Below are 23,075 nucleotides of genomic sequence, written 5' to 3'. Positions count from 1 at the left end.
TACCCACTGTCCTCCTTCTCCTGAGTTTGAATCTTTAAGTCTCTTTGGATAAAGTGTCAGCTAAATGCTTTGTAATGTAATTCTTTTCACCCCAAACAAAATGTTATCCTTAACTATTTAAGGATATCCCAAACATGAAAAGTAGGTATTGCAGAATCTGGAAGAGCATTTCAACATTTTGCATTTGACTCTTCATTTGGACTTTAACAATCAGGTGAAAAGTCACAGAGGAAGCTTTGCCTGTTGTTTTCACGAGCCTTAGGCAACATGCATTTAAGATTCTTTGGTCGTGACTCTGTTTTTTCTGACACTGACAAATAAGTTGACATTCTGTCTGCAACACAAATTCTTCCTCAGAGATAAATCACAGCTCACTAAATCTCACTATCTTCATTTCAAAGTTATTATTTATAATTGTTATCAATATGATGATTCTTATTATTTTTACATTTGATTAACTACTCATTTGAATATTAGGTTTTTAAACTATTTATTATGGTTGTTTTGTATTGATGTTTCTTCTTCTTCCACATAGACTATATATATGTACTTATCCTTTATGTTAATGATATTTTACTTGTGTTTTCATATTTAATATGTATTGTTTTTGTGTCACACCATCAGAGAGATGTACTTGTTTATATAGTACACGGTTGGTTTGGGATCCTAATAATACTGAAGTGCAAGAAAAGATAAAAGTAATTATTTATCATTTTAGAAAAAAATGGTGGTCTCGGTTGAAATAAGGTGGGTAAATACTGGGAAAGTAGGACAGTCGAGCTTCGTATTTTTATTCTATAATCGTTTTTATCTCGCAGGTTGAGAAAGATAAATGACTGCTTTAAGTGAACGGCAGCGCCCCCTGGAGGCCGGTCGCTGCACTGCAGAACACAGAATTACATACTTACTCAAATCAAGGTTTAGGAACATTTTACGAACAGGTATCACAATCTGTTTTTATTTTAATAGTTAATCAGGTGAGTTATAATGTCTTTGAACAATGCAGTTCCCGGTCTTGTGGTGTTTTGTATTTTTCTCATAAAAGACCATTAAACTTTGCATCCATTGCAGTTTTGAATGCAAATAACGAGGAGCATTCTTGTGGTTGTTTGTGTGTCAAAGCATGCTGTGTTTGTATCGTATTAAAACTGTTAGTACACATGTTGTGGAAGAAATATGCTCTGAAAAAATGAAATCTACACTTAGAATTGCGTTGAAAAATCTCTTTTATTCCAAGAGAAAAAACAAGTAGATGGTAGTTTATTTGATGTGGAGCTGATGTTTCCAGGGCCAGGAAAGATCCTGAATCTCATATTTAGAAGCCTTGTTCTTACTTCAATAATAAAAACGGGTAATGATGATAGACCAAAACCCGATGTGCACATGTTGTAAGCTAACAAGTAAAGCTGTGAGTGGTTTGGATGAAAGCTATGTGGCTGTAGGCACTGTGGAAACTGTCTTTAGACTTAGAGTCAGTTCTTCCAGAAGTTAGGGTTTTGGCTCATCCTCCTCTGGAAGTTCTCATACCACTTGAGGACGCAGCTGGAAGGGATGAAGGTCTCCGAGGGGTTTGGGGTCATCTGCGCCTGCGACACGGCGAAGGACGAGGCGAAGTTGTAGAGACTGTCCAGCATTTTCTGGGTGAACTGCAGGAAGGAGTCCGTGGTGGACACAGCAGCACTGGACACTGGCATCTGCTGGGCCAGCTGATCCAGAGCCTCCACTGACACACCGACCTGAGGGGACCCACAACATAATGTCCATTTAACCAGTGATGTAAAGTAACCAAGATTTACTCAAGTTTTTACTTAAGTACATTTGAGGGACTTGTACTAAATGTTTTCTACTTTGTATATTATTCTGAAATGGACCAACATGCATTATGAGTACTTTTGGTACTTTTTAGATGCTGATGCTTTGGTACTTTTACTGAAGTAACATTTTGAATGCAGGACTTTTACTTGTGTCAGAGTATTCCTACACCCTGGCACTTCTCCCAGCTATGCTCCTAAAGTCGGACAACTGGTCCTCCTACCTGAGCGACGGAGGGCGACAGCTGGGAGGAGGAGGCCATCATACCGAAAGGGTTTACCCCGCCCTCCCCCGCCTTGAGCCCGGAGATCTTAAATATGGCACTGGGTTTCTCGTTGGTGATGAAGCCGAGCAGCTGCCACACCGCGCCGCCGCCTGCAGGGTCCAGGAAGGAGAAGTAGACCGCTCCTCCCGTACCGGCTGGGAACGGAACCGTGCCCAGCATGAACACCACCACGTGGTTCACGTTCTCATAGTCCGGCAGGTTGAACACGAACTTGTCCGAGGTGACCTGCACCGCGTCCGTCTGCACCAACCTACCGGCCACCAGACATCCGAACATCACGCTGCAGCTGGAGGTTAGCCGTTAGCTCGGTGTTAGCCTGCCCGGCTTCAGCCTCCTAGGGACTTAAAAACCCAGCAGGGCGTGTTATCCGGTAAAAGACAGAGAAACGACGCCCGCTGCCGGTGATATTGACCTTAAAGGCAGCTGTTACAGCCCGGTGGAAACTCCTAGTACAGTGTGTTGAAGTGCTCTGCTGCTCGACTATCGACTGGGCATCCTGATAACTGTCCACTGTGTACAGTACTGAGTTTAATGCAAAGGGTAAATGTAGCCCTTTGTTTAGGCTGACAGGCAAACACTGCAGCGGACATCTTTACAGAGGAGCAGGGCACCATGAGAAACACATGTTGGGATGTGACCAACAGCTTTCCGAAAATTCTCTGTATTCTGACTTATTTCTAAGAATTGCTAGATTAAAGTCAAAACTAAATTTTTATATTCACATCCCAAATATTTTTCTCTCGTGGCCCTAACTCTCTTCTGTTCATCTTTTTTTTAAATGTTTGATTTATCAGTTTTGCAAAAAGTTGAGCCTTAAAGAAAAAGTTGTGAGCATAACTCAATTTATACAACATTCGTATATTTAAAATAACAATCCATTAAACTAAGTTAATAATGTATTATACAATGGTTGTTGTTGTTCCTGCAAAATAGGCAGTTACAAATATTTTAGAAACTGCAGGCACTCTCAAGCGTTGGTGAATATTTTAGTCCATGTCTTCCTCAAATGTTTGACTGAACTGAACCATCTCTATCAAATGACCAGCCCAAATCCATCCGCAGCGGTTCCTTATTACTAGTAGTGGATGTGGCAACCCAGTAGCCACTTCATTGGGTTGACGAGGGTGGGTCATTGTATACGTGTTTCACCTAGGAGACGGGCTACAGGGCACATTTCGCCCTTGTGTTTGTTGAGAGCCGCGAATGCGCTCGATGATTCGGTAGTCAGCCTTGTGCCACCAGCCAAATGTTAAGAAATCAGGAGTAAGCGTGACCGGAAAAGGAAATCCTAAACAATAAAAGTTAACATTTTGCGAAACAACCTGAATATTTTTTGACTCATTTGTGGTGCTTAAACATTACCCATTTTTCTTAGTCAACAGCAATTTATGTGTTTGAGTATTTAAATCTGTCAACAAGATTTGTAATTTGGTCTGGTATAATAAAGTCACGAAAAAAATCATTGCTGAAAATGTTGACTTTATTTTGAAAGAAACATTAACCGGATGTAGTATATTGTAAGTTCCGCTAACTTGACAGTTGATTCAGTCATCAGCGGGTCGGTTGAGCTCCTCGGTGACATTAAGAGTCATCAAAATAAACATAAATAAACTCGCTGCTTGATTGTTTTTTAACCGACACTCTTCTGTTTGGATTAAAGGCTTTGAACGGACACTAACAGGTAAACAGTCTCATTATAATCTCGCGTTGTTTCTAAACTTTTGCTCGTTAGCTAACCCGGTTAGCCACCCAATGCTAGCAGCAAAGCTTGATTGATGCTGTTTGTTTTATCAAACATTAATGAAGAAGCTGTTTGCTTGTTGTTTGGTAGATGATAGGGACAGTTTGTGGTTTTATATCAGCTGTTGGAACACTTTACTGCACATATAACGTATAAGTGATGAAGTTTGATGTCTCTTATATCTCTGTAAAGCAGGAGACTGTTTGTTTTCTTCCTGGTATTTAAAAGTAGATGTGAAAGGTATGAGTTTTAAAACGTCAGCTAAAAAATGACATGCAAATCCTTGAATAGCAGAAAAAAATCAGAATTGAATTGAATCTGATACTACAGTTTCTTAACTCACATACTCTCCTGATGTTTGCATGTTCACGTATTTATTTATTACTACAATAACCACTAGTTTATTCTTGTAAAGTTTATAGTTTTACATTCTGCTATAAGTTTATTTTAGTCTATTTTACATGCATGTAGTCTCCTGCATTACTTGCACATTGGTCCTTTGCACCATTTTATTTCTGTTTCTTTGTGCACTGTTTTTCTTGTTTCATGTCTTCAATATATTTATGTTGCATTGTTGGAGGAGACTGGGACTTAAGATGTTCATTACCGTATCTAACCAGTAGCTACTGTGAACAGGACAATACAACCTTTGAGTTTGAGTTGAGTCATGTTAGAACCCATCCAATACCCTTTCTCTGTTCCCAGACTCATTAGTCTGTGAGGCGGTGGCTGATCATGGATGTTGCTAACTTTAATAATGATGCTAAAAAAGAAACTACATTTATTCAACATAACATTTAATGTCGCTGTTGTTAATATAAAACTGCATATTTTGGGTTTTGGATTGCAGGACATTAGAATATTTCACTTTAAGCATGCACTGGGCAGAAGTAGAAAATCTTCTATCTTGATACAAGTCATTTCATATTTCAATATCTATTAGAATAAAGCACGTTTTTCTGGTAATTCAATAAACAAATAGGTAAAGCCGGTTGTTGTAGACTCCTGTGGGAAGTAAATACATGGCAAATGAAAAGTACTGAGTCATTTCTCTTTTTATGAAGAGCGTTAGTTCAAAAATAAAGATTACATATTCAAATTGCAGGTGACATTGTAGAAAAGATCAACTCCAGCTATACACCGACTGTGATTACAGGCACCCGTACAAATACAGAGTAATCAGATTACAATAAAAGCTGGATTTAACTGAAGTCGATTAGATATTTATTTGAGCAATTTGAGTTGATATGTGGTTGTTATTGCCTATCCCAGCTCTACTGTCTATTTTGGGAACCTGCGTTTATTTTGACACACACACACACACACACACACACACACACACACACACACACACACACACTGCGGGGGGATGCTTGTAGTTGTGGATGATGATGATGTGTTCTTCTTCTGCAGTATCGTGTCTGTTTGAATCACAGTGTGTTCTTCTTTTGACAGACGGTTATTTTTAGATTCGTCCTGCATCTTAGTGAACTGTGTGTGTGTGTGTGTGTGTGTGTGTGTGTGTGTGTGTGTGTGTCAAAATAAACACAGGTTCCCAAAATAGACAGTAGAGCTGGGATGGGCAAAAACAACCACATATCAACTCAAATTGCTCAAATAAATATCTAATCGACTTCAGTGTGTGTGTGTGTGTTTTAATGGAGGAGACAGAGTTGTGTCGTTGAATAATTTATGAGCCCTGCTCTCCCTCGGATATTCTCCCAGCGTCTGTTCTTCTCGTGCTGTTCCGGTCCGATCCGCTCTGTCAGTTTTCAATGGGACACAAAGACTCGACAGTTCTGCTCAAACACTCGAGTCTCTCAGCGGAGCTCGCAGTTCTTTTAACAGGTTTATTTTGTTCAGCGTTTATCCTTCAGGTCGGGTTTTTCCCACAGAATGACACATTCAAAAGCCCTGCACAACATGGAAGAGAAACTGAAGCCTTAAAGGGGAAATCCACCAAATTGTGGAAGTCCACTTTAAGAGTCACACATTCTCTGGAAACTTGCATTTTTTTGTGGGTCTGAAAGAGTTTGTCAAGCCCCAAAGACATTATCTAAATGTGTCTTTGGCCTCTCCGAAAAACAGTAGAAGAGTTATTGACATTCAAACACCGTTCATACCTTTAAAATATACCAAATATATAATGTGCTATCGTGCACACGGGCATTTAGACTAGACATTTGGTCTGTAAATTGTTGGAAAATAGGGATAAATCCAAGGTGATGTAATCATGTGTTTTATTTTGGTCTGTCCACTGATGTTGTTGCTTTATATAACTTCTATAAATAATACAGCAGCTTTTTAGAAGCAGCTGTAACAAATGGACAGTGTTCATTTTTCCTCTTCAGGCTGTTTATTCCTCGCTCTCTTTGTGAATAACAGGATTTAGGAGGATGTCAGAGCAGGACAGAAGAGTTCACCCTCACTGAGAGGAGAAGAGGAGGAGGAGGAGGTGCATGATGGAGCGAGCTCACAGCCTCCTGCTGAACGAGGAGGCGTTCAGACAGCTGGCTGAACATCAGAGGGCGGAGTTCATCTTTGAGTGGCTGAACCACCTGAAGAAGCTGCTTCCTGCCGCTGACCGGGTGAGAGCTGAGCGAGACCTGACCTGATTAAAGAGGGGCTTTTCCCCTTCCTGTAGTGTGGTCTATAGGTTTAAGTGCATGTAAATGGTCTGCAAAGGATAGACTCCCTGTGAAACACCTCCATTGGACTCTTTTATCACTTCCGGAACATAATGACATCACTATGTAACAATTGCGCTTCTATTAGCCATCGCTCCAACACATTGTACATTGTGATAGGCTAAGGGGCAGGACATCTCTAAGAGGTGGACCAATCAGAGCAAATCACAAGATTTAAAAAGGTCAAAAACCTAAAAGTGTTCACAGAGTAATAAACATCAGGATCTGTCTCTTGGTTTCAGTCCGAAATCAAACACAACCAGCGGCGCCTGCTCGACCAGCTCTCGGGCATTCTGATTGGCTCCCCCGGCCCGCCGACCCGCTGGCTGCTTGCCCACTGCTTGGCCCTGATCTACCGCCTGGGAGACCCCATTTCTTCCTGCCTGTTTGTGGACAGGTGCAATGACATCATCCGCAGCAGAGACGACTCCCCTTCGGGACTCCCGACCCGACTGTAAGTCCCGATGCGTTCATGGTACACAGAAAAGAGTGGGGGAGCAAAATGAAACTAATAAAAGTCGAGTTTCCATCAAGTTCAACAAGGAAAGGGAAGGAACAGATGCCCAGGATGTAAATTGAGTGATTTGTGTGTGTGTGTGTGTGTGTGTGTGTTTCAGGGCAGCCATCGCGTGCCTCGGTGCTCTGTTTGAGCAGCTGGGTCGGATGCTGGTCGGCACCTTCAAAGAGACTCTGACCAACCTGCTGAAGGCCATGAAGAACGCTGAGGTTCGTCTGCTGCTCACTTGGTTTTATTTTTGGAAATACAAACAAATTTGCCTGAACAGACTCCAACCTTCAAGAGCTGCTGTCCCTCAGAAAGTCACTCAGTTCATTTTAGGACATTCTGATGTTCAGTTTCAAAATAACCTCTCATATGTGATCTTAATGCAAAACAGAAAAGGTTTTTCTCATACATTAAATCATTAGCTCTTATTTATAATGAATTGTGTTTCTGATTTTGTAGTTTTTACTTTAAAGGATTTTAAACTAAATGTGTTCAGCGTTAATCAATTTGGGAAACATTCATCCATAAACTTACTCCAAGTAGTGACTGATACTGAGTGCAGGTGTTGTGTGCAACATACAACAGAATCAGGCCTTACTGTACCTCTCCTGTTTGGTTTATTTGGTCATTAATTAAAAACCAGAGGACGTGTGTGTTTCACTCTTCCTCTCCAAAGCGATCGCCCTTATGCGCAGATGTTAAAAGACTTTCAACGGCTTTAAGTCATAATCCCTCCCGCTAGGAGTTAGGACGTTATACTGAATTTAACATGTGGGAAATTAAAGTAGGAGTAATTCACGCTGCGTTTCTTTTATTATTATTTAACTACACAGAGATTACAAACACCCCTGAGTGATCAAACCAGCTTTCAGTGTATAATATAATATATGTGAGAGTATGCTAGTCATACTTTTGAAATGTTTTGAGTACCGATGACTTAAATTACAAATAAAATGCGAGAGGTTTTCAGCAACACACGTGTGGTTCAGTACCGTTCATCCTCTCCCCCTCAGTCTCAGGGTCGGTATGAGATCATGTTGAGTCTGGAGAAGATCCTGCAGGGTTTGGGCGTCAGCGCCGTGCCATGTCATCGAGACGTCTACAAGGCGGCGAGGACGTGTCTGACGGACCGATCCATGGCCGTACGCTGCGCCGCTGCCAAGGTAACAGCAACCAGTATACAGCATCAATTGAGATTAGTGTTTAGTTTTCTTTATCAGAATCAGAAATACTTGACTTTATTTCTTGATAAGATGCATTTGTATTCATTTTGAATTTTTAGATTATTCTCCTTAATTATTTTTCAAATACAAAAAGTAAAACGTTTTGTAATTTTTATGAATTTACATTTATTTTCTCTTTATTAGTATTTTTATTATTAATGCATGTATTATTTCCTCTACGTAAAATAAAAACATTTTGGTTTTGAAGGCATGCGATCAGTTTCTTTGACTATTTTATTCTGTATGTAAAAGCACGAGTTTGTATTTTGGACATGCACGGACAAACTAAGTGAATAAATCAAAAGTAAGCCTGGCTGTCGTCCCCTCAGTGTCTGCTGGAGCTGCAGAGGGAGGCGGTGTTCCTGTGGACGAGCGAGCTGGAGAACGTGGCCACGCTTTGCTTCAGAGCCTTCGAAGGATCCAACTACAGCGTCAGGGTGTCCGTCGCCAAGCTGCTGGGGACCCTGCTGGCTGCTGCTGTGGAGCCCCGACAGCCCACCGGTACGAGAGGAGGGGCCCATTGATGCTCAGGGGGGGAAAGGCATCTACCAACCAACCAACCAACCAACAGACTGATATTTGACCTCCATTCTTTCTCTTTCCCCCAGCAGCTCCCAGGCAGAGTGGGCGGGGTCGGAGCTCCTTAGAGGAGGTGATGGATCTGTTGTCGGCGGGGTTCCTGCGTGGCGGGGCCGGGTTCCTACGAGCCAGCGGAGACATGCTGAAGGGGACCAGCTCCGTCAGCAAGGACATCCGCATCGGGGTCACACAGGTGGGTCTGGAGACTTTAGGGAATGTGTTGAGCAGAGGAAACGATTCATGTTACGTCCAAGATTCAGTGTCTCTCGGAAGGTCTCTCCATCGTTGCTTCACCTCCTCCTCCTCCTCCTCCTCCTCAGGCCTGCGTCGTTTTCGTCTCCACCCTCGGAGGCTCCTGGCTGGAGGCGAACTTCCCCGCCTTCCTGTCGCTGCTGATGGAGCTGGCGTCCCACGGCAAGGCCACGCAGACGGCGGGCGACGCTGTGGTGACGCACTGCTGCGTCTCCTTCATCCTGAGGAGCACCCTGGGGTCTCTGCTGGGGGAGAAGGCTCAGACCAACGCCGCCAAACAGTTGTGCCTGGCTGTGGCGGCGCAGAAGCAAGCCATCGGTGAGCAGAGAGGAGGAAGGACTCAGATTTAATGATTTGGAACTAGAAGTAGATTAGATTCAATTAGATGCAACTTTATTGTCATTGCACAGATTTACACACATTTGGTAGTATAATGTAGACACTATAGACTGCAGTACTGACACTTTTATTGGTGTGTGTGTCTGTGTGTCTGTGTGTGTGTGTGTGTGTGTGTGTGTAGATGCAGCTCTGACTGATGGGAACGTGGAGACCAGAGTTTCCTCAGCAGACGTCTCCGCCAGTCAGCATGTGCTGGTCTGCTGCCTGCTGGAGCTGGGAGGACTCATACAGGGACTGGGATCCACCGCAGCCCCCCTGCTCACTGACAGCAGCACAGGTTGGTCTCACACACACACACACACACACACACACACACACACACACACACACACACACACACACACACACACACTGGAGGTTGTATGTGTCTGATGTGTGTGTCCGTGCTGTAGCGCTCATGGACACGGTGATCTCCGTCCTCCTCCACCCGGCCCCTTCCGCCTCTCTGGCTGCCGCCTGGTGCCTGCGCTGTGTCGCCACGGCGATGCCATCCCAGTGTTCCTTGCTGCTGGATCGCTGCGCCGAGCGGCTGGTGGCGCTGAAGTCTTCCCCCGAAGCCGTGGCCGGATACGGAGCCGCCGTCGCCGCCCTGGTGGCAGCGGTGCAGCACTGCCCCCTGGGGATACCACACACCAGAGGCATGGTGGGTCAAATCAGCCAGAGGAGGTTTTTTGAGGTTAGAAACGCCAGTGTCATGTTAACATTATTATATGTGTGTGTGTGTGTGTGTGTGTAGGTGGTGCTGGGTCTGGCTGAAGACCTGCTGCGCTCCGCCGCTCAGAACAGCCGGATCTCTCTGCAGAGAACTCAGTCCGGCTGGCTGCTCGTCTCCTCGCTCATCACTTTAGGTACAAACTCCTGAACGCTTCTGTCCCTCTACTTACAAAAACAAACTGTAGCTGTTTGGTTAATCTGTGTGTGTGTGTGTGTGTGTGTGTGTGTGTGTGTGTGTCTGTGTCTGTGTCTGTGTGTGTTCAGGCCCGGCTGTAGTGGAGCACCACCTGCCCCGGCTCCTCCTCCTGTGGCGCTGTGTGTTCCCTGCTTCCCTCAGGGAGCAGGAGATGGAGCTGAGACGAGGGGACTACTTTACGTGGCAGGTTACGCTGGAGGGACGTGCTGGGGCGCTCTTCGGTCAGTCCCACACTGCAGCAGTATTTTAAGTGTGATCATTGTGTTTAAATAACCACCTAAGAGCTCAGGTAAACAACAAACAAACACATGGAAACAAACGGCCCGTGTTCCTGTGTCTTTCAGCGATGAAGAACCTGCTGCTGCACTGCAGGGAGCTCGTCACCGATGACATCATGAGCCGTCTGCTCACGCCGCTGTCCTGCGCCGTCGCCCTGCTCACCAAGTCAGTCTCACAAAATATCATATACATTTAAGTCAGAGCTGCATGATATTAGGTAAAACAGACATCGCATTTTTGTTTTCATTTTGTGTAACGATTAATCCAATGAATTCAATTAGAGCATTTTTATAATCCAGAACAAGATTAAATTGGTTTTACTGAAACCTGTGTGTGTGTGTGTGTGTGTGTGTGTGTGTGTGTGTGTGTGTGTGTGTGTGTGTGTGTGTGTGTGTGTGTGTGTGTGTGTGTGTGTGTGTGTGTGTGTGTGTGTGTGTGTGTGTGTGTGTGTGTGTGTGTGTGTCTTCAGGTTGCCTGCTCTCCTCCGCTCTTACAGCAGTTCAGTGCGCAGCTGGTCTCTGGTCTACAGGCTGAGGGTCTACGAGCTGCTGGCTCTTCTGCCTCCTCACATCTACCAAGGTAACCACTCGCCTCCTTCACTCCTCTCCGCCTCCTCTCTGTCGCTGTGGCAAACCTTTCTCCCCCTAGTTCACCTTCTCTTCTCCTTTCTCGGCTTCACATCCTTTCTTTTCAACCCTTTATTTGCATTTAGCTATAAACTACTTTAAATCCTCTAATTTATTTTTCTCTTGTGTCGTTAGTCATGTTGTATCCATCTGTTTGTTTATGCCATTTTACATTTTCCCATTAGAAAACCTGAGTGGAAATGCAAATTACATTGTAAAACAAAAGCTAAATTGTGTGATTATTTCCCGAGTATTGGCTGCTTACCTTGACTAATTCATTCCTAATTATCGCCATAAAAGTGGTGGATAGAAACCAACATGAATGTGCATCTTCTCTTGCACATTTATCAAAAGGTAGTTTAATATTTGCGTCACATTTTGATAAAAACCTGGTTATTGTTACGTCTTTATTCCTTCATTATATTTCCTGATTGTGTTTATCTTTCTAATCCCTTCAGTTTCAAACGTTTTTTTCGCCCGTAAACTAAATAATTAAGTTCCTGGCTACTTTTGTTTTCCCTGTGAGAAACTGAAATGAAAGCGCCCCTCTCGTCCTCCTGCAGAGAGCTTTGGTGTTGTGATGAACCAGCTGGTGTCGGATCTGTCGGGTCAGGACAACCTGAACCAGCCGTGTTCAGAGCTCACCCTGCTGCCCCGCCTCTGTCACCGTGACGACCTGCCTCTGGTCGGCCCCGCCCTCCAGAACACAGACCACAGATACATCGAGGAGCAGGTGAGGCATGCTAGCAGGATGCTAACAGGATGCTATCTGCACAGCGCAGGGCTGCAGAACATGTCGATGACTGAGGGTGTGCTTGTTTTTCAGCTCCACGGCAGCAGTGTGGGGGGGGGGCTCGCTGGATAATGACGCCTTTAGTCTGTGTGAGAAGAGCGATGAAACTCCAGCTCCTCTTCCTCCTCCTGTCGCTCTGACAGCTGCAGCTGCTCGCCTCTTTGGAGCGCTGTACCCCCACGTCATCTCCGCTCAGAGGTAACTCCCCTCCTCTCTGCTGCTCACGCTAAAGAACAGCTACAGCAGGAGCGTCCTACCGCTTAATATTCGGTATCTCATCTGTGGCTGGTGTATTTTTTTGTCTCAGAGTGAAGATTTTGGAGCAGTTTGTGGAGACGGTGAACCAGCTGAAGGGTCAGCGGCAGCAGACCGTGCAGACACACGTTTGTGCCGCCCTCTGCAGTCTGCTCAAGGTAACACACCTGCACCAAGACCTGCGGTGTGTTGAGACCAAATACAGAGATATTACAGTCAAAACAAAGACTGTGTTTTTACCACGAAAGACTGAGAAACATCAACTTCTGACATATCCTGCTGCAAGAAACTAACCTGTGTCCTCCACCCCAGCACCAGGGAGGTATCCGGGGGTCTTTGGGACCGGAGGAGGTTCGCTCTCCGGCGCTTTCCCTCCTGTCGGGGGCCCTGGAGAGCGTCAGCCCACTGCTCCGGTGTCTGGCTGCTGAGGGTCTGGCTCGGCTGGTTCAGGTGGTCGGAGACCCCGGCTTCACTGTGTCCGTCTCGCTGCTCTGCTTCGACCGGTACGCTAACACACCTTCATACTTTTGTTTATATTCAAAATACTGCAGACGCTGTTGTGATCAGACGAGATGAATCAAGAAGTCTTCAGTCATTGCAGTCTATTTCCAGTCCTTATTATCTTAAAGTAAAAACAGCAAAATCTCAGGTCATGTGCTAAAAATATTCTTCACAAAGAGAGGCTGTTACATCACAAACCACAAGTAGTTTGAAACGCTTTAAATAACTTTGAGATCCAAATATATCAGGGCGTCTCAACATGTGAGTGGTGCTATGATGCGGGGCACTGTGTCTTTGAGAGCTGGTATCATCCCTTAATGCACTTCTCTGGACCATGAGGAGCACTTACACTTGTGTCAGTGGTTAAAGATGGAAATGGACGATGAATGACTTCCTCTTTAATCTTTAAATAATTTTTTCTAACAATTCGAAAAAAGTCCAAATTCTGAGAAAAGGTAAACATCCTGAAAAAAGTCCTAATTTCAGAGAAGTCAAATTTGTCAAAATTCTCCAAAAAGTCAGAATTATAAAAAACTAAATTCTGATAAATCAACATCCAACTTTTTTCAACATCAGTCTGAATAAAGTCAACATTCTCAGAGCCATCATTTTTGAAGAAAAGTCAGAATTCTGAAAAACCAGATTTTCATAAAAGTCAAAATTCATCCATTCTTCTTTTACTGACTCTGCTGCTGCCACGAACCGTGCTGATCGTCCCCTCCAGGCTGAAGACGGCTCGGGACGCAGCGTCTCGCAGCGGCTACGCTCTGGCTCTGGGGGCGCTGCACCGCTACACCGGAGGGATCAGCTCAGCCCAACACCTGTCCACCTGCCTGGGAGTCCTGTTCACCCTGAGCCAGGACAGCACCTCACCTGAGGTCCAGGTACGCACACGGTGTTTTTTCTCTGTCTGTTTGTTGATTGCTACTTACATTTCTCAAAAATATCCACAGACGAGGTGACTCTGATTTTGTTTTGGGTACATTTGGATTAATAAATGTAAAATCTCCTCCCTGTGTGTGGTGTGCAGACCTGGTCTCTCCACAGCATGTCTCTGGTGGTCGACCTCTCCGGGGGTGTGTACCGCGCCCACGCCGAGGCTTCCTTCACTCTGGTTCTCCGGCTGCTGCTCTCGGCTCCACCCACCCATCCAGAGGTGCACCACAGCCTGGGCCGCTGTCTGCACGCCCTCATCACCTGCCTGGGCCCCGACCTCCAAGGTACAGACTAAAACAGAGACACAAGTGATGTCTGATATTCATTTGAGGAGAATTATGCTTAGAAAGGACCAATTCCTTCAGTGTTGTGAATCATACCATTGCTGTGTGTTTTCTCCGTCAGGTGAGGGTGCAGCTGTGTCCGCTCTGCGCTCCAGCTGTCTGGTTGGATGTGGGGTGATGCAGGACAGTCCGGACTCTCTGGTTCAGGCCAGAGCCATTTCCTGTCTGCAGCAGCTGCACATGTTCTCCCCTCCACACGTCAACCTGGCCAGCCTCGTACCGGCACTCTGTGTGAGTATACCTGAACTCCACCTGAACTCCACCTGATATACTCCTAGTAAAGCCAATTGTTTACATAGTTTATATAGTCTTAGTTGTGGTGAAAAAACAAGACAAGAACATTTTTATTTCTAAGACCCAGAATCAACCAAACAAAACCCATAAAACAATGCAATTCACATCGCTTCCATCAGCTGTAATTAACACTGTGACCAATCAAATATCAAGGCCTGAGTCTGAGTGTTTTGACCCTCTCTGTTGTCTTGCAGGAGATCTTGTTGGATTATTCTTTGTTGGTAGGTTCTCTCTCGAAAGGCCTGAAGCTGTTTGTCTCACTTTTCTTCTCAGCTTCTTCCTCCCTCAGCACTTTTATTTCATTTAATAATTATGAAACAGGTCACACAGGTTTATTGCGAGCTTTAAACGTCTTCTTTTCGACCCTCTGGCGTTGCCTAACATTATTATTTTGTATCTCCGTTTTTCTGTTGCAGTTTCTTTTAACACCGGTTGCTTTGCAGACTAACTCAATGTCTTTACCCACAGCACGTCGCTAACCCCTCCCTGCTGGCTGTTTGTTTCTCCTACAGTGAAAATACTCAGTGTTTCCTCTAGAGAGAGCTCTCAAATTCATCCAAATATTATCACTAAAAGTCATCCTGTGAGTTCTTTAAACGATAAAGCATCCTGACATATTTCTAGGCACCACTTTTGGAGCATTATTACTATATTACTGTTCTTTTAGACCATTTATTTTTTTGGTATTGGATCAATAATTGACGCGGATAATTACTGTGAGTTATATACTTAATGATATTTAAAATTCCCACTGAAACAAGTATTGAAATATAAATGAATCGTTTTCTAAATATCATCTTCTTTGTTTGAGATCAAAAAGTATATCTAATTTAAATCTAATGCAATAAATCTGTGCTTTTTTACTGAACGTTAGGATTAGGGAACTTTTAACCAATCATTTTCTCTTTTTTAACAGATAAAATGATATCAATTAATCATTCAGTAATTAAAATACGGATATGTCTTATTTCTGAATCTGGAGGAAACATTGTGTGTAGATGCATGCCTCCTCTGTGAACCTTCAACCTGCTGAGAGAAAAACTGTTCACTTTTTAGCTGTTAACGTGTGTGTGTGTGTGTGTGTGTGTGTGTGTGTGTGTGTGTGTGTGTGTGTGTGTGTGTGTGTGTGTGTGTGTGTGTGTGTGTGTGTGTGTGTGTGTGTGTGTGTGTGTGTGTGTGTGTGTGTGTGTGTGTGTGTGTGTGTGTGTGTGTGTGTGTGTGTGTGTGTGCGCGTGTGTGCGTGTGTGTGTGTGTGTGTGTGTCAGGCCCACCTGTGCAGCTCGTACCTGTGTCTGCGCCGGGCGGGGGTGGCGTGCCTGCGGCAGCTGGTGCAGCGGGAGGCGCTGGAGGTTTCTGAGCACGCCGTGACGCTGGTCAAAGAGCTGCCAAGACGAGACAACACACAACTGGGTCAGCAGCTGCTGCTCACTACAGTCATTATACTGAATTATATTATATCTTTTTCTTTTATTTACTTCAAGACGTTTTCTTTCTAGTTCTCCATATTCAGAATTCACAAAAATTCATCACGTTCTTTAAACCAGCTTCCAGATGAGAGCCTCACAAAAGAAATACTTCACCCGACATAGACCATCTCCCCCCCTCTCTCTGCAGACGTCACCATAAAGGAGGTGGGTCTCGAAGGAGCTCTGTTCACTCTGCTGGACCGCGAGTCCGATCCGGGTCTGAGGCGGGACATCCAGGAGACTCTGGTCCACATGATGGCGTCCAGCGCGACCAGTGGGAAACTGGGACACTGGCTCAAACTGTGCAAGGACGTCCTGTCTGCGACCACCGGTGGGTTCAATCTCAACCTTTATATTATATGTAAGTGGACTTCTAGTTTCTGAGTTCAGGATTAACTTTGAAACCGATCCCCCTCAGACTGTCGGGCTCCGGTCGAGGCGCGGCAGGAGGACGACGAGGAGGCGGACGCCGGCCGAGACGACGACTCCTCCGCCTTCAAAGCTCGGTCTGAGTCCAGCGGCCCGTTCACCGCCCTGCGCTGGGCCACACGCCGCTTCGCCATGGAGTGTGTGTGTCGCATCATCGCTCAGTGTGAGACCGCCGACCCGGCACACTTCGACATGGCTCTGGCTCAGGAGCGCCGCCTGCAGGAGTCCACTGGTAAGAAGAGAGTGACGAGTGTTCAGTTTGTGTTTGTGGACTCTGCAGACCTCCCTGACCCTCACCTCTCCCCCCTTCAGACTTCCTGGTGCTCCATCTGGGCGAACTGGTCCGCATGGCGTTCATGGCGGCGACGGATCACAGCGACCAGCTGCGACTGGCGGGCCTGCAGACCCTGCTGGTGATCATCAGACGCTTCTCTGCCATCCCCGAACCCGAGTTCCCCGGGCACGTGATCCTGGAGCAGTACCAGGCCAACGTAAGGACTGATCCAACTCACTTTCACGTGGAACGTTTGACTTGTTTTTGAGCTGCTGTTAAGTATTTTCTACTCTTCATGTGTGTGCAGGTCGGAGCTGCTCTCAGACCAGCCTTCTCCGCTGACGCTCCTCCTGACGTCACCGCCAAGGCCTGCCAGGTGACCAATCATCAGAAACCATTTTAATAAAAATAAAGGTCTACCTGTTGTGCAGTCCAGTCCAGATTACAGGTATCTCCATGTTGTGTAACCTGCTGTGACCTTTGACCCCACAGGTGTGCAGCGCCTGGATAGCCAGCGGTGTGGTCAGTGACCTGCGCGACCTGCGGCGCGTCCACCAGCTCCTCGCCTCCTCACTGGCTAAAGTCCAGGCGGGGAGGGACCCGTCCAGCCAGCTGTACAACGAGGCCACCGTCACCATGGAAACGCTGGCTGTCCTGAAGGCCTGGGCCGAGGTGTGTTCACTGACTGATGTTCTTTTTTTAACCCCTTGAGATGAACCTAATTAACAGATGGTCTGTTTCCCAGGTTTACATTGTGGCGGTTCAGAGGAGCAGACAGAAGGAGAGCCATGATAGGACGACCGACCTCTCAGTCTCCTCCTCTCTGGCCAATGACAGCTCAGGCTCGGAGTCTGGAGGGGCGGGTCTCCTGAAGTTGGTCCAATCGGATCTGTCGACGCTTAGCCGCCTTTGGCTGTCGGCGCTGCAGGACTACGCCCTGCTGACCCTCCCTCAAGAGTACGCAGCACAGCTACCTGACACAGGTACGGAGAGGAGGGGAGGAGGGGAGGGTCATTACTTTAATAAAAGCACTTAAGAAACATTTATTCTTCTGGCTTCTGTATAGAAAATAAATCCTTGTTAAATGTTCTGTAGCATTCAGAGCCCAGTCTGCTCTGATTGGTTAGCTGGACGGCTCTGTTGTGATTGGTCAACCGCTGAGAGATGTCCCGCCCCTTAACCTATCAAAGGGAAAACCCAAAAAGCAGAATGGAATGTCTGAATTGAATCTTCTTCCTCCAGGAGGTTCTTTCTACACAGCGGAGACGGTGAACCAGGCCAGAGCTCACTACACCTCGTCCTGGCCTCCCGTCCTCCACGCCACCTCCCTCTGGCTCCACAGCACAGGTCAGTCCTCCTCCTCCTCCTCCTCCTCCTCGCTGCTCTTCTATATAAGTATAAAGACAGACGGATGTTAAACAGCCAAATCCCTCTTTTTCCTTGTTGCAGGTTTCGTGATGCCAGACGACGCACCTCCCTACCTGTCCCGTCCTGCCACCCCCACCTCCATGGGGAACACAGGAGCCAGAGCCAAGAGTCCTGAGGACATCAACACCGACAGACTGCACCTCATCTTGGGTATGAAACTGGTTTTAATACAGACATCTAAAGACCATAAAGGTTTGTTCTGTCCTGAGTCTGGCTGTCTCCTGTGTGTCAGGGATCAGTGTGGAGTTCCTGTGTTCTCCGCACTCCGCCGACCAGATGGAGAACATCACTTCCTGTCTGAGAGCCCTGCAGGCGCTGCTGGACGTCTCCTGGCCCCGAGCTAAGATCGGAAACGACCAGGTGAGACAGACCTGAAACCAGACCAGAGTTCAGACCAGAATCCCAAACTAGATTTAAGACAAGAAATTAGAGTTCTGGTCTCACCAATGCGCTCTCTCTCTCGCTCGCTCTCTCTCTCTCTCTCTCTCTCTCTCTCTCTCTCTTTCTCAGGCTCTGAGTGTGGAGCTGCTCAGCGTCCTCCACAGGCTGATGGTGACCAGAGAGTCCGTCTCCGTTCAGCTCGCCGTGTTGGATTTACTGCGACAGGTCGTGACGGCCGCTCATGAGCACGTCAAGGAGAGACGCCACAGCGCTGAGGGTGAACACACACTCTTACACACACTCTTACACACTGTTATACAGATTCTCTAACTCTATACTATACATCTGTAAACTCTGGAGGGCCATTCTCTAGATTTTCTTCTGACAAATAAATAAAAGCCACAAACTGAATGTCTTTGTGTAAAAACGTTGTTGTTCCTCAGTGGATGACGGTGCAGCGGAGAAGGAGACGCTGCCAGAGTTTGGGGAGGGACGAGACACTGGTGGTTTGATTCCCGGGCACTCGCTGGTGTTTGGAGCGCTGGAGCTGTGCCTCTGTGTGCTGGTCCGGAAACTTCCACAGCTCAGCCCCAAGCTGGCCGGGACCAGTCCCACTGGTAAGAGGAAAGAGGGGGAATGGTGGTGTCAAGATGAGACTAGAGGGAGAGGTTTTGGAAGGAGAGCGTGAGGAAGGAAGGGAAGGATACCGAGTTTACATTATACAATTCGTCTGAATATCTAGGAGGTAATTGTGTGTGTGTGTGTTCAGGTCCCGGAGGCTCGGTGTGGAGTTTGACTGACAGCGACTGTCAACTGGTGTCGTCCGCGCTGTGTGTCCTCTCCGAGCTGCCGTCCATCTGCTCCCCCGAAGGTCAGATGCTAATGCTAACGTGCTAACTGAAGGTTTTCCTGATGTTGTTTTTGTTTTCTCCGACTGACTTTTTGACCCCCGAGGCTCGTTTGTCCCCCTGCAGGCAGCGTGTCCATCCTCCCCACTGTCCTCTACCTGCTGCTGGGAGTCCTCAGAGAGCTGGTGCACCTGCCCAGCAACCACCCTGGTAACACACACACACACACACACACACACACATACGCACATTAGAGTTTCCTGCTTCAAAATCACTCTTGTCTGATTTGGTCACCCCTGACTCTCAATATTGATTGTTGTCTTTTTTGTTTTTCTCCCAGGCTCCCTGGCGGCGGGCTCAGTGGGGGGGTCCGGTCTGGGCTCGGTGGTGCAGGCGGCTCTTCAGGCTCTGAAGTCTGTGGTGGCGTCTCCGATGAGCCGACAGGAGAAGAGCCGAGGCGCCTGGAGTCGGCTGCTGAGGTCCGCTCTGAACACACTCCTGGGGCTCTGGGACGCGGGTACAACACACTCTCCAGTCACAGAAAGAAATTGCAGGATTAGACGACTAATGACTCTTTCCAGTTTGGACCTAATCTGTGCTCTGTGTTTTGACGGTTGTGTTTGCAGGAGACTCCGTGGATCAGGTCAGTCTGCTCACAGCTCTCACCGTCTTCCTGCTCTCTGCGGCTCCGGACGTCTGCACCGTGGAGCCGCTGCACAAACTGTGTCTGCAGCGCTTCAGCAGCAGCATGGAGGCCAAAGACCCGCAGGTCAGTCCCCAGAGAGGACTGTGGATGGTCAGGATTTACTTATGGCAATAAAAATAATAAACCTCTCTCTCTTCTGCAGGTTGTGAGTCGGTGCTATCAGCTGCTCACCTCTGTGTTCCAGGCTCAGCCCGCCATGGCTGTGCCGTACATCCAGGCGCTCGGACCACAGCTGGTTCGAACCCTGCAGGTACTTCAAACTTATTTTTTTCAGAAACTTATTTCAAGAAGAAACTTCTCAGATGCGTCTATATGCTGTTTGGTCAGATAAGAGGTTGAACCGTATTGATCCCATATTAATATTGTTATTGTTTGATGTGTTTGCTCTTCAGAAGGTGGAGAGGAGTCGTCCTCAGAGTCAGGAGGAGCTGCACGGAGTCCTGGAAGGAGTCCGAGCCATGGAGGCTCTGATCCAGGCAGCAGAGGAGGCACAGCGTGAGTCCAAAACAAATTAAAGATCTAAAAAGAAATAAAGCAACTGCAAGGAATTTTAGGTTCTGGGATGATTTTTTAAACACTGCTGTTTAAAAGCTGTGTTTCTGACTCCTTGTTTGGTGTCCTCAGGTCCTCAGCTGGTGGCCGTGCTGCTGCCGCTCCTCATCTCCTTTCTCCTGGATGAGAACGCTCTGGCTTCGGCCCCACCGGCGTCCCGCTCTCTCCACGAGGCAGCGCTCAAAGACCTGATGCGCCTCGGCCCGCAGCACTCAGCCGTGTTCAGGTAACGGATGATGCACTGTTTATTTCTGTAGAAACAACAACCAAACTGTCAGCCAACATGGTCCAGATGTGGCTTCTTTTTTTTACATGTTTACATCTTTAATTGTTAAAAGCATTATATGAGCTTTAATAAAAGACGGTTCAGGATTGATGTGATTTATTTTTCCGTCCCTCAGGTCTCTCATCGCATCGTCTCCTCACCTGAAGTCTCGTCTGGAAGCGGCTGTGAAGGGAAACCAGGAGAGCCTGAACGCTAAAGCTAGCAGCGCTAACCCCGCCGCCAAGTCTTCCCCCAGCATAACGCTCAAAACCAACTTCCTGTGAGACGACACACCGCTGGATGGAGGTCTTATTATCACAAATGCACCGTGCTGCATTCACTGTCCCCTGGGGACAAACAGCACTCTTGTTGTTGAGAATCTGAAGGGTAAGATGGAGAATGTAATTCAACATGCCGCCACCATGTTGAAAGAATGAGGGCAGATGTTATGACGTTACGATCGTTTGAAGTTCGACAATCTTTATATCCTGGACACCTCGATGCACGCTGCACGTCACAAAATCACACATCAGATCGTCTTATTATCAATAACCTCACCGAGCAAAATCATTTCATGTTTTTATCGGTCTGAAGATCTGATTTAAAAAATTAGACAATTTAAGAACTGACTGAAGGAGGAACTGCAACACTTTATCTTCAGTGTGGTGTTAGGGAGACGCACAGTGTGTAATGCAAACTGAATGAAACCAATATAGAGCTGACTAAAGGGCGCACGTGGAAAATATTTGGGAAAAACTCAAAATTCTGAGATAAAAGTTGGATCATTTTAAGAAAAGATCGAAATGTGAGTTTAAATGATCCAGATGTTTTTGTTTTTACTTCACTAAAAAGACATCTTTGATTTAATCTTCCAGATGTCTAAATGATCATTTTAATGCTTTTTCGGTTTTAATATATATATATACAAAACCTCTGTTGAAAAAATCTCCAAATTGTATTATCTTTAATAAAGAAACAGATAAAAATATGATTATTTTTCAGGTATTAAAAGAAAACCACGATACAAACCAACACTGTTTAGAACAAGGTCAGAAGGTATAGGAAAGAGATACAGAAAATGTACATTTATGGAATAAGAAAACATTTAAAGGATGTTTAAACTACATTTTCAGCTTGTGATCAACCCCAAGTTTTGGATTCACATCCTTTATGTCTTCCAGATTTTTCTTCCTAAATTTAGTGGACATTAAGGCATGCTACACCACTTGTTTTCTTATAGCTTAACAGGTCATTGTTCAACTTCCTGACCAAATATCTGACTGTTTCACTTTTTTAAATATTGTATTCAATATATACCATAATATTACTTTAAAATATATAACATAGTGTCCTAAAGGCCACCAGATGGAAGCAGGACATTATACACTTTATAGAAAACACTACATTTACCACTTCTGTTTTTAATCTCAGAGTTTTGACTTTTCTCCAAAAAGACTTTCATGTAAAGTAAAGGCAGTGAGTTTGACCAATCACAGGAGAGCTTCTTAAAGAAACTTGAGGCGGCCTCTAATGAATAAACTCCACCCGGCTGGCACTGCAAGAAGTTCAAATGGAACTAACACTGTGCTTTTTGATAATGTCTGTCGATAAAAGGGAGGCTTTTATTTTGAAATGACTGTCCTGTCTGTGTAGGAAAGCAATCTGAAAGTAGCAGAAGTTCAAGCTGCTTTTCTGTATCATCAACAACTAAAGAAGGGCTTCCTTTCACCCTCACATGAATGAATGAATGTCAATAACAGAGAAGAGCTCAGAGAATGAACAAATGATGAAAAGGAGTTTTATTTTTCTTAGTAAAATGTAGGTTTTAATGTCGACAAATCACATGAAACTCAACCTGAAGTCTGTGATTGTTATGAATCATACGGTGGCCTGTAAGGGACTTTTTAGCACTTTAGATAAAAAGACACTCGACGTCACAATATGAACCGCGTTGTGTTTTATCAGTTTGAAGAATGTACGTTTGTTTGGTTTTAAAGGACTTTTATTGTCTGAATGTGAACATTCATATCAGTGAAGAAAATAAAGACATTTCTAAGAGGATGTCCACAATAATAAAACACTAAATCATTACCTGCAATAAGTGATATAACCAGGTGAGTCTTCTGTCTTCCTCTGTGCTTCACACACACACACACCAGCAGTATTAGTGTGTGTTTAAATTTGTGTGTGCTCACCTGGCCGACTGCTCTGTGAACTGTACCGCTGTGACCTGAATGATTGAGTTAACATGATGTTTTCTAACGACACAAGTGAATATAAACATGTTTTTTCTTCTAATTCAGA

The 23,075-nt window shown here is 45.6% G+C and overlaps 2 protein-coding genes across 2 annotated transcripts; one reads left to right on the top strand and one right to left on the bottom strand.

Moving 5' to 3' along the window:
* Nucleotides 1-1,208: 1,208 nt before the first annotated feature.
* Nucleotides 1,209-2,856, bottom strand: hikeshi (heat shock protein nuclear import factor hikeshi). Its single transcript, XM_063908077.1, has 2 exons — nucleotides 2,036-2,856; nucleotides 1,209-1,736 (listed from the first exon to the last, which is right to left on the bottom strand). The coding sequence occupies exons 1-2, from the start codon at nucleotides 2,372-2,374 to the stop codon at nucleotides 1,473-1,475; spliced, it is 603 nt and encodes a 200-aa protein (XP_063764147.1). The 5' UTR covers nucleotides 2,375-2,856; the 3' UTR covers nucleotides 1,209-1,472.
* heatr5a (HEAT repeat containing 5a) lies at nucleotides 1,762-23,069 on the top strand. Its single transcript, XM_063908074.1, is given in 43 exon segments — nucleotides 1,762-3,779; nucleotides 6,225-6,427; nucleotides 6,769-6,980; nucleotides 7,144-7,252; nucleotides 8,045-8,194; nucleotides 8,584-8,755; nucleotides 8,863-9,026; nucleotides 9,154-9,403; nucleotides 9,606-9,761; nucleotides 9,877-10,127; nucleotides 10,221-10,332; nucleotides 10,463-10,615; nucleotides 10,739-10,838; nucleotides 11,143-11,252; nucleotides 11,863-12,032; nucleotides 12,126-12,143; nucleotides 12,145-12,290; nucleotides 12,400-12,505; nucleotides 12,660-12,850; nucleotides 13,573-13,732; nucleotides 13,879-14,068; nucleotides 14,190-14,359; nucleotides 14,617-14,643; nucleotides 15,688-15,832; nucleotides 16,037-16,219; nucleotides 16,307-16,549; nucleotides 16,630-16,808; nucleotides 16,899-16,967; nucleotides 17,084-17,263; nucleotides 17,337-17,574; nucleotides 17,834-17,938; nucleotides 18,041-18,169; nucleotides 18,252-18,379; nucleotides 18,530-18,677; nucleotides 18,844-19,017; nucleotides 19,170-19,271; nucleotides 19,375-19,458; nucleotides 19,589-19,765; nucleotides 19,875-20,017; nucleotides 20,097-20,204; nucleotides 20,347-20,449; nucleotides 20,579-20,732; nucleotides 20,908-23,069. Coding segments are annotated over 42 exon segments (6,186 nt in total). The 5' UTR covers nucleotides 1,762-3,779; nucleotides 6,225-6,298; the 3' UTR covers nucleotides 21,056-23,069.
* The last annotated feature ends 6 nt before the right edge of the window (nucleotides 23,070-23,075 follow it).

The sequence above is a fragment of the Eleginops maclovinus genome, chromosome 19, assembly GCF_036324505.1.
Source record: "Eleginops maclovinus isolate JMC-PN-2008 ecotype Puerto Natales chromosome 19, JC_Emac_rtc_rv5, whole genome shotgun sequence".
Taxonomy (NCBI): Eukaryota; Metazoa; Chordata; class Actinopteri; order Perciformes; family Eleginopidae; genus Eleginops; species Eleginops maclovinus.
Note: the sequence above shows the minus strand (reverse complement) of the source record. Positions and strands in the feature narration are given on the sequence as shown.

Bases quoted from the DNA above. Each gene is read 5' to 3' on its own strand.
- hikeshi (XM_063908077.1), bottom strand. From the start codon at position 2,374: ATGTTCGGATGTCTGGTGGCCGGTAGGTTGGTGCAGACGGACGCGGTG. The intron at 1,737-2,035 runs GTAGGAGGACCA...GGGTCCCCTCAG, and splicing joins TGTCGCCCTCCGTCGCTCAG to GTCGGTGTGTCAGTGGAGGC.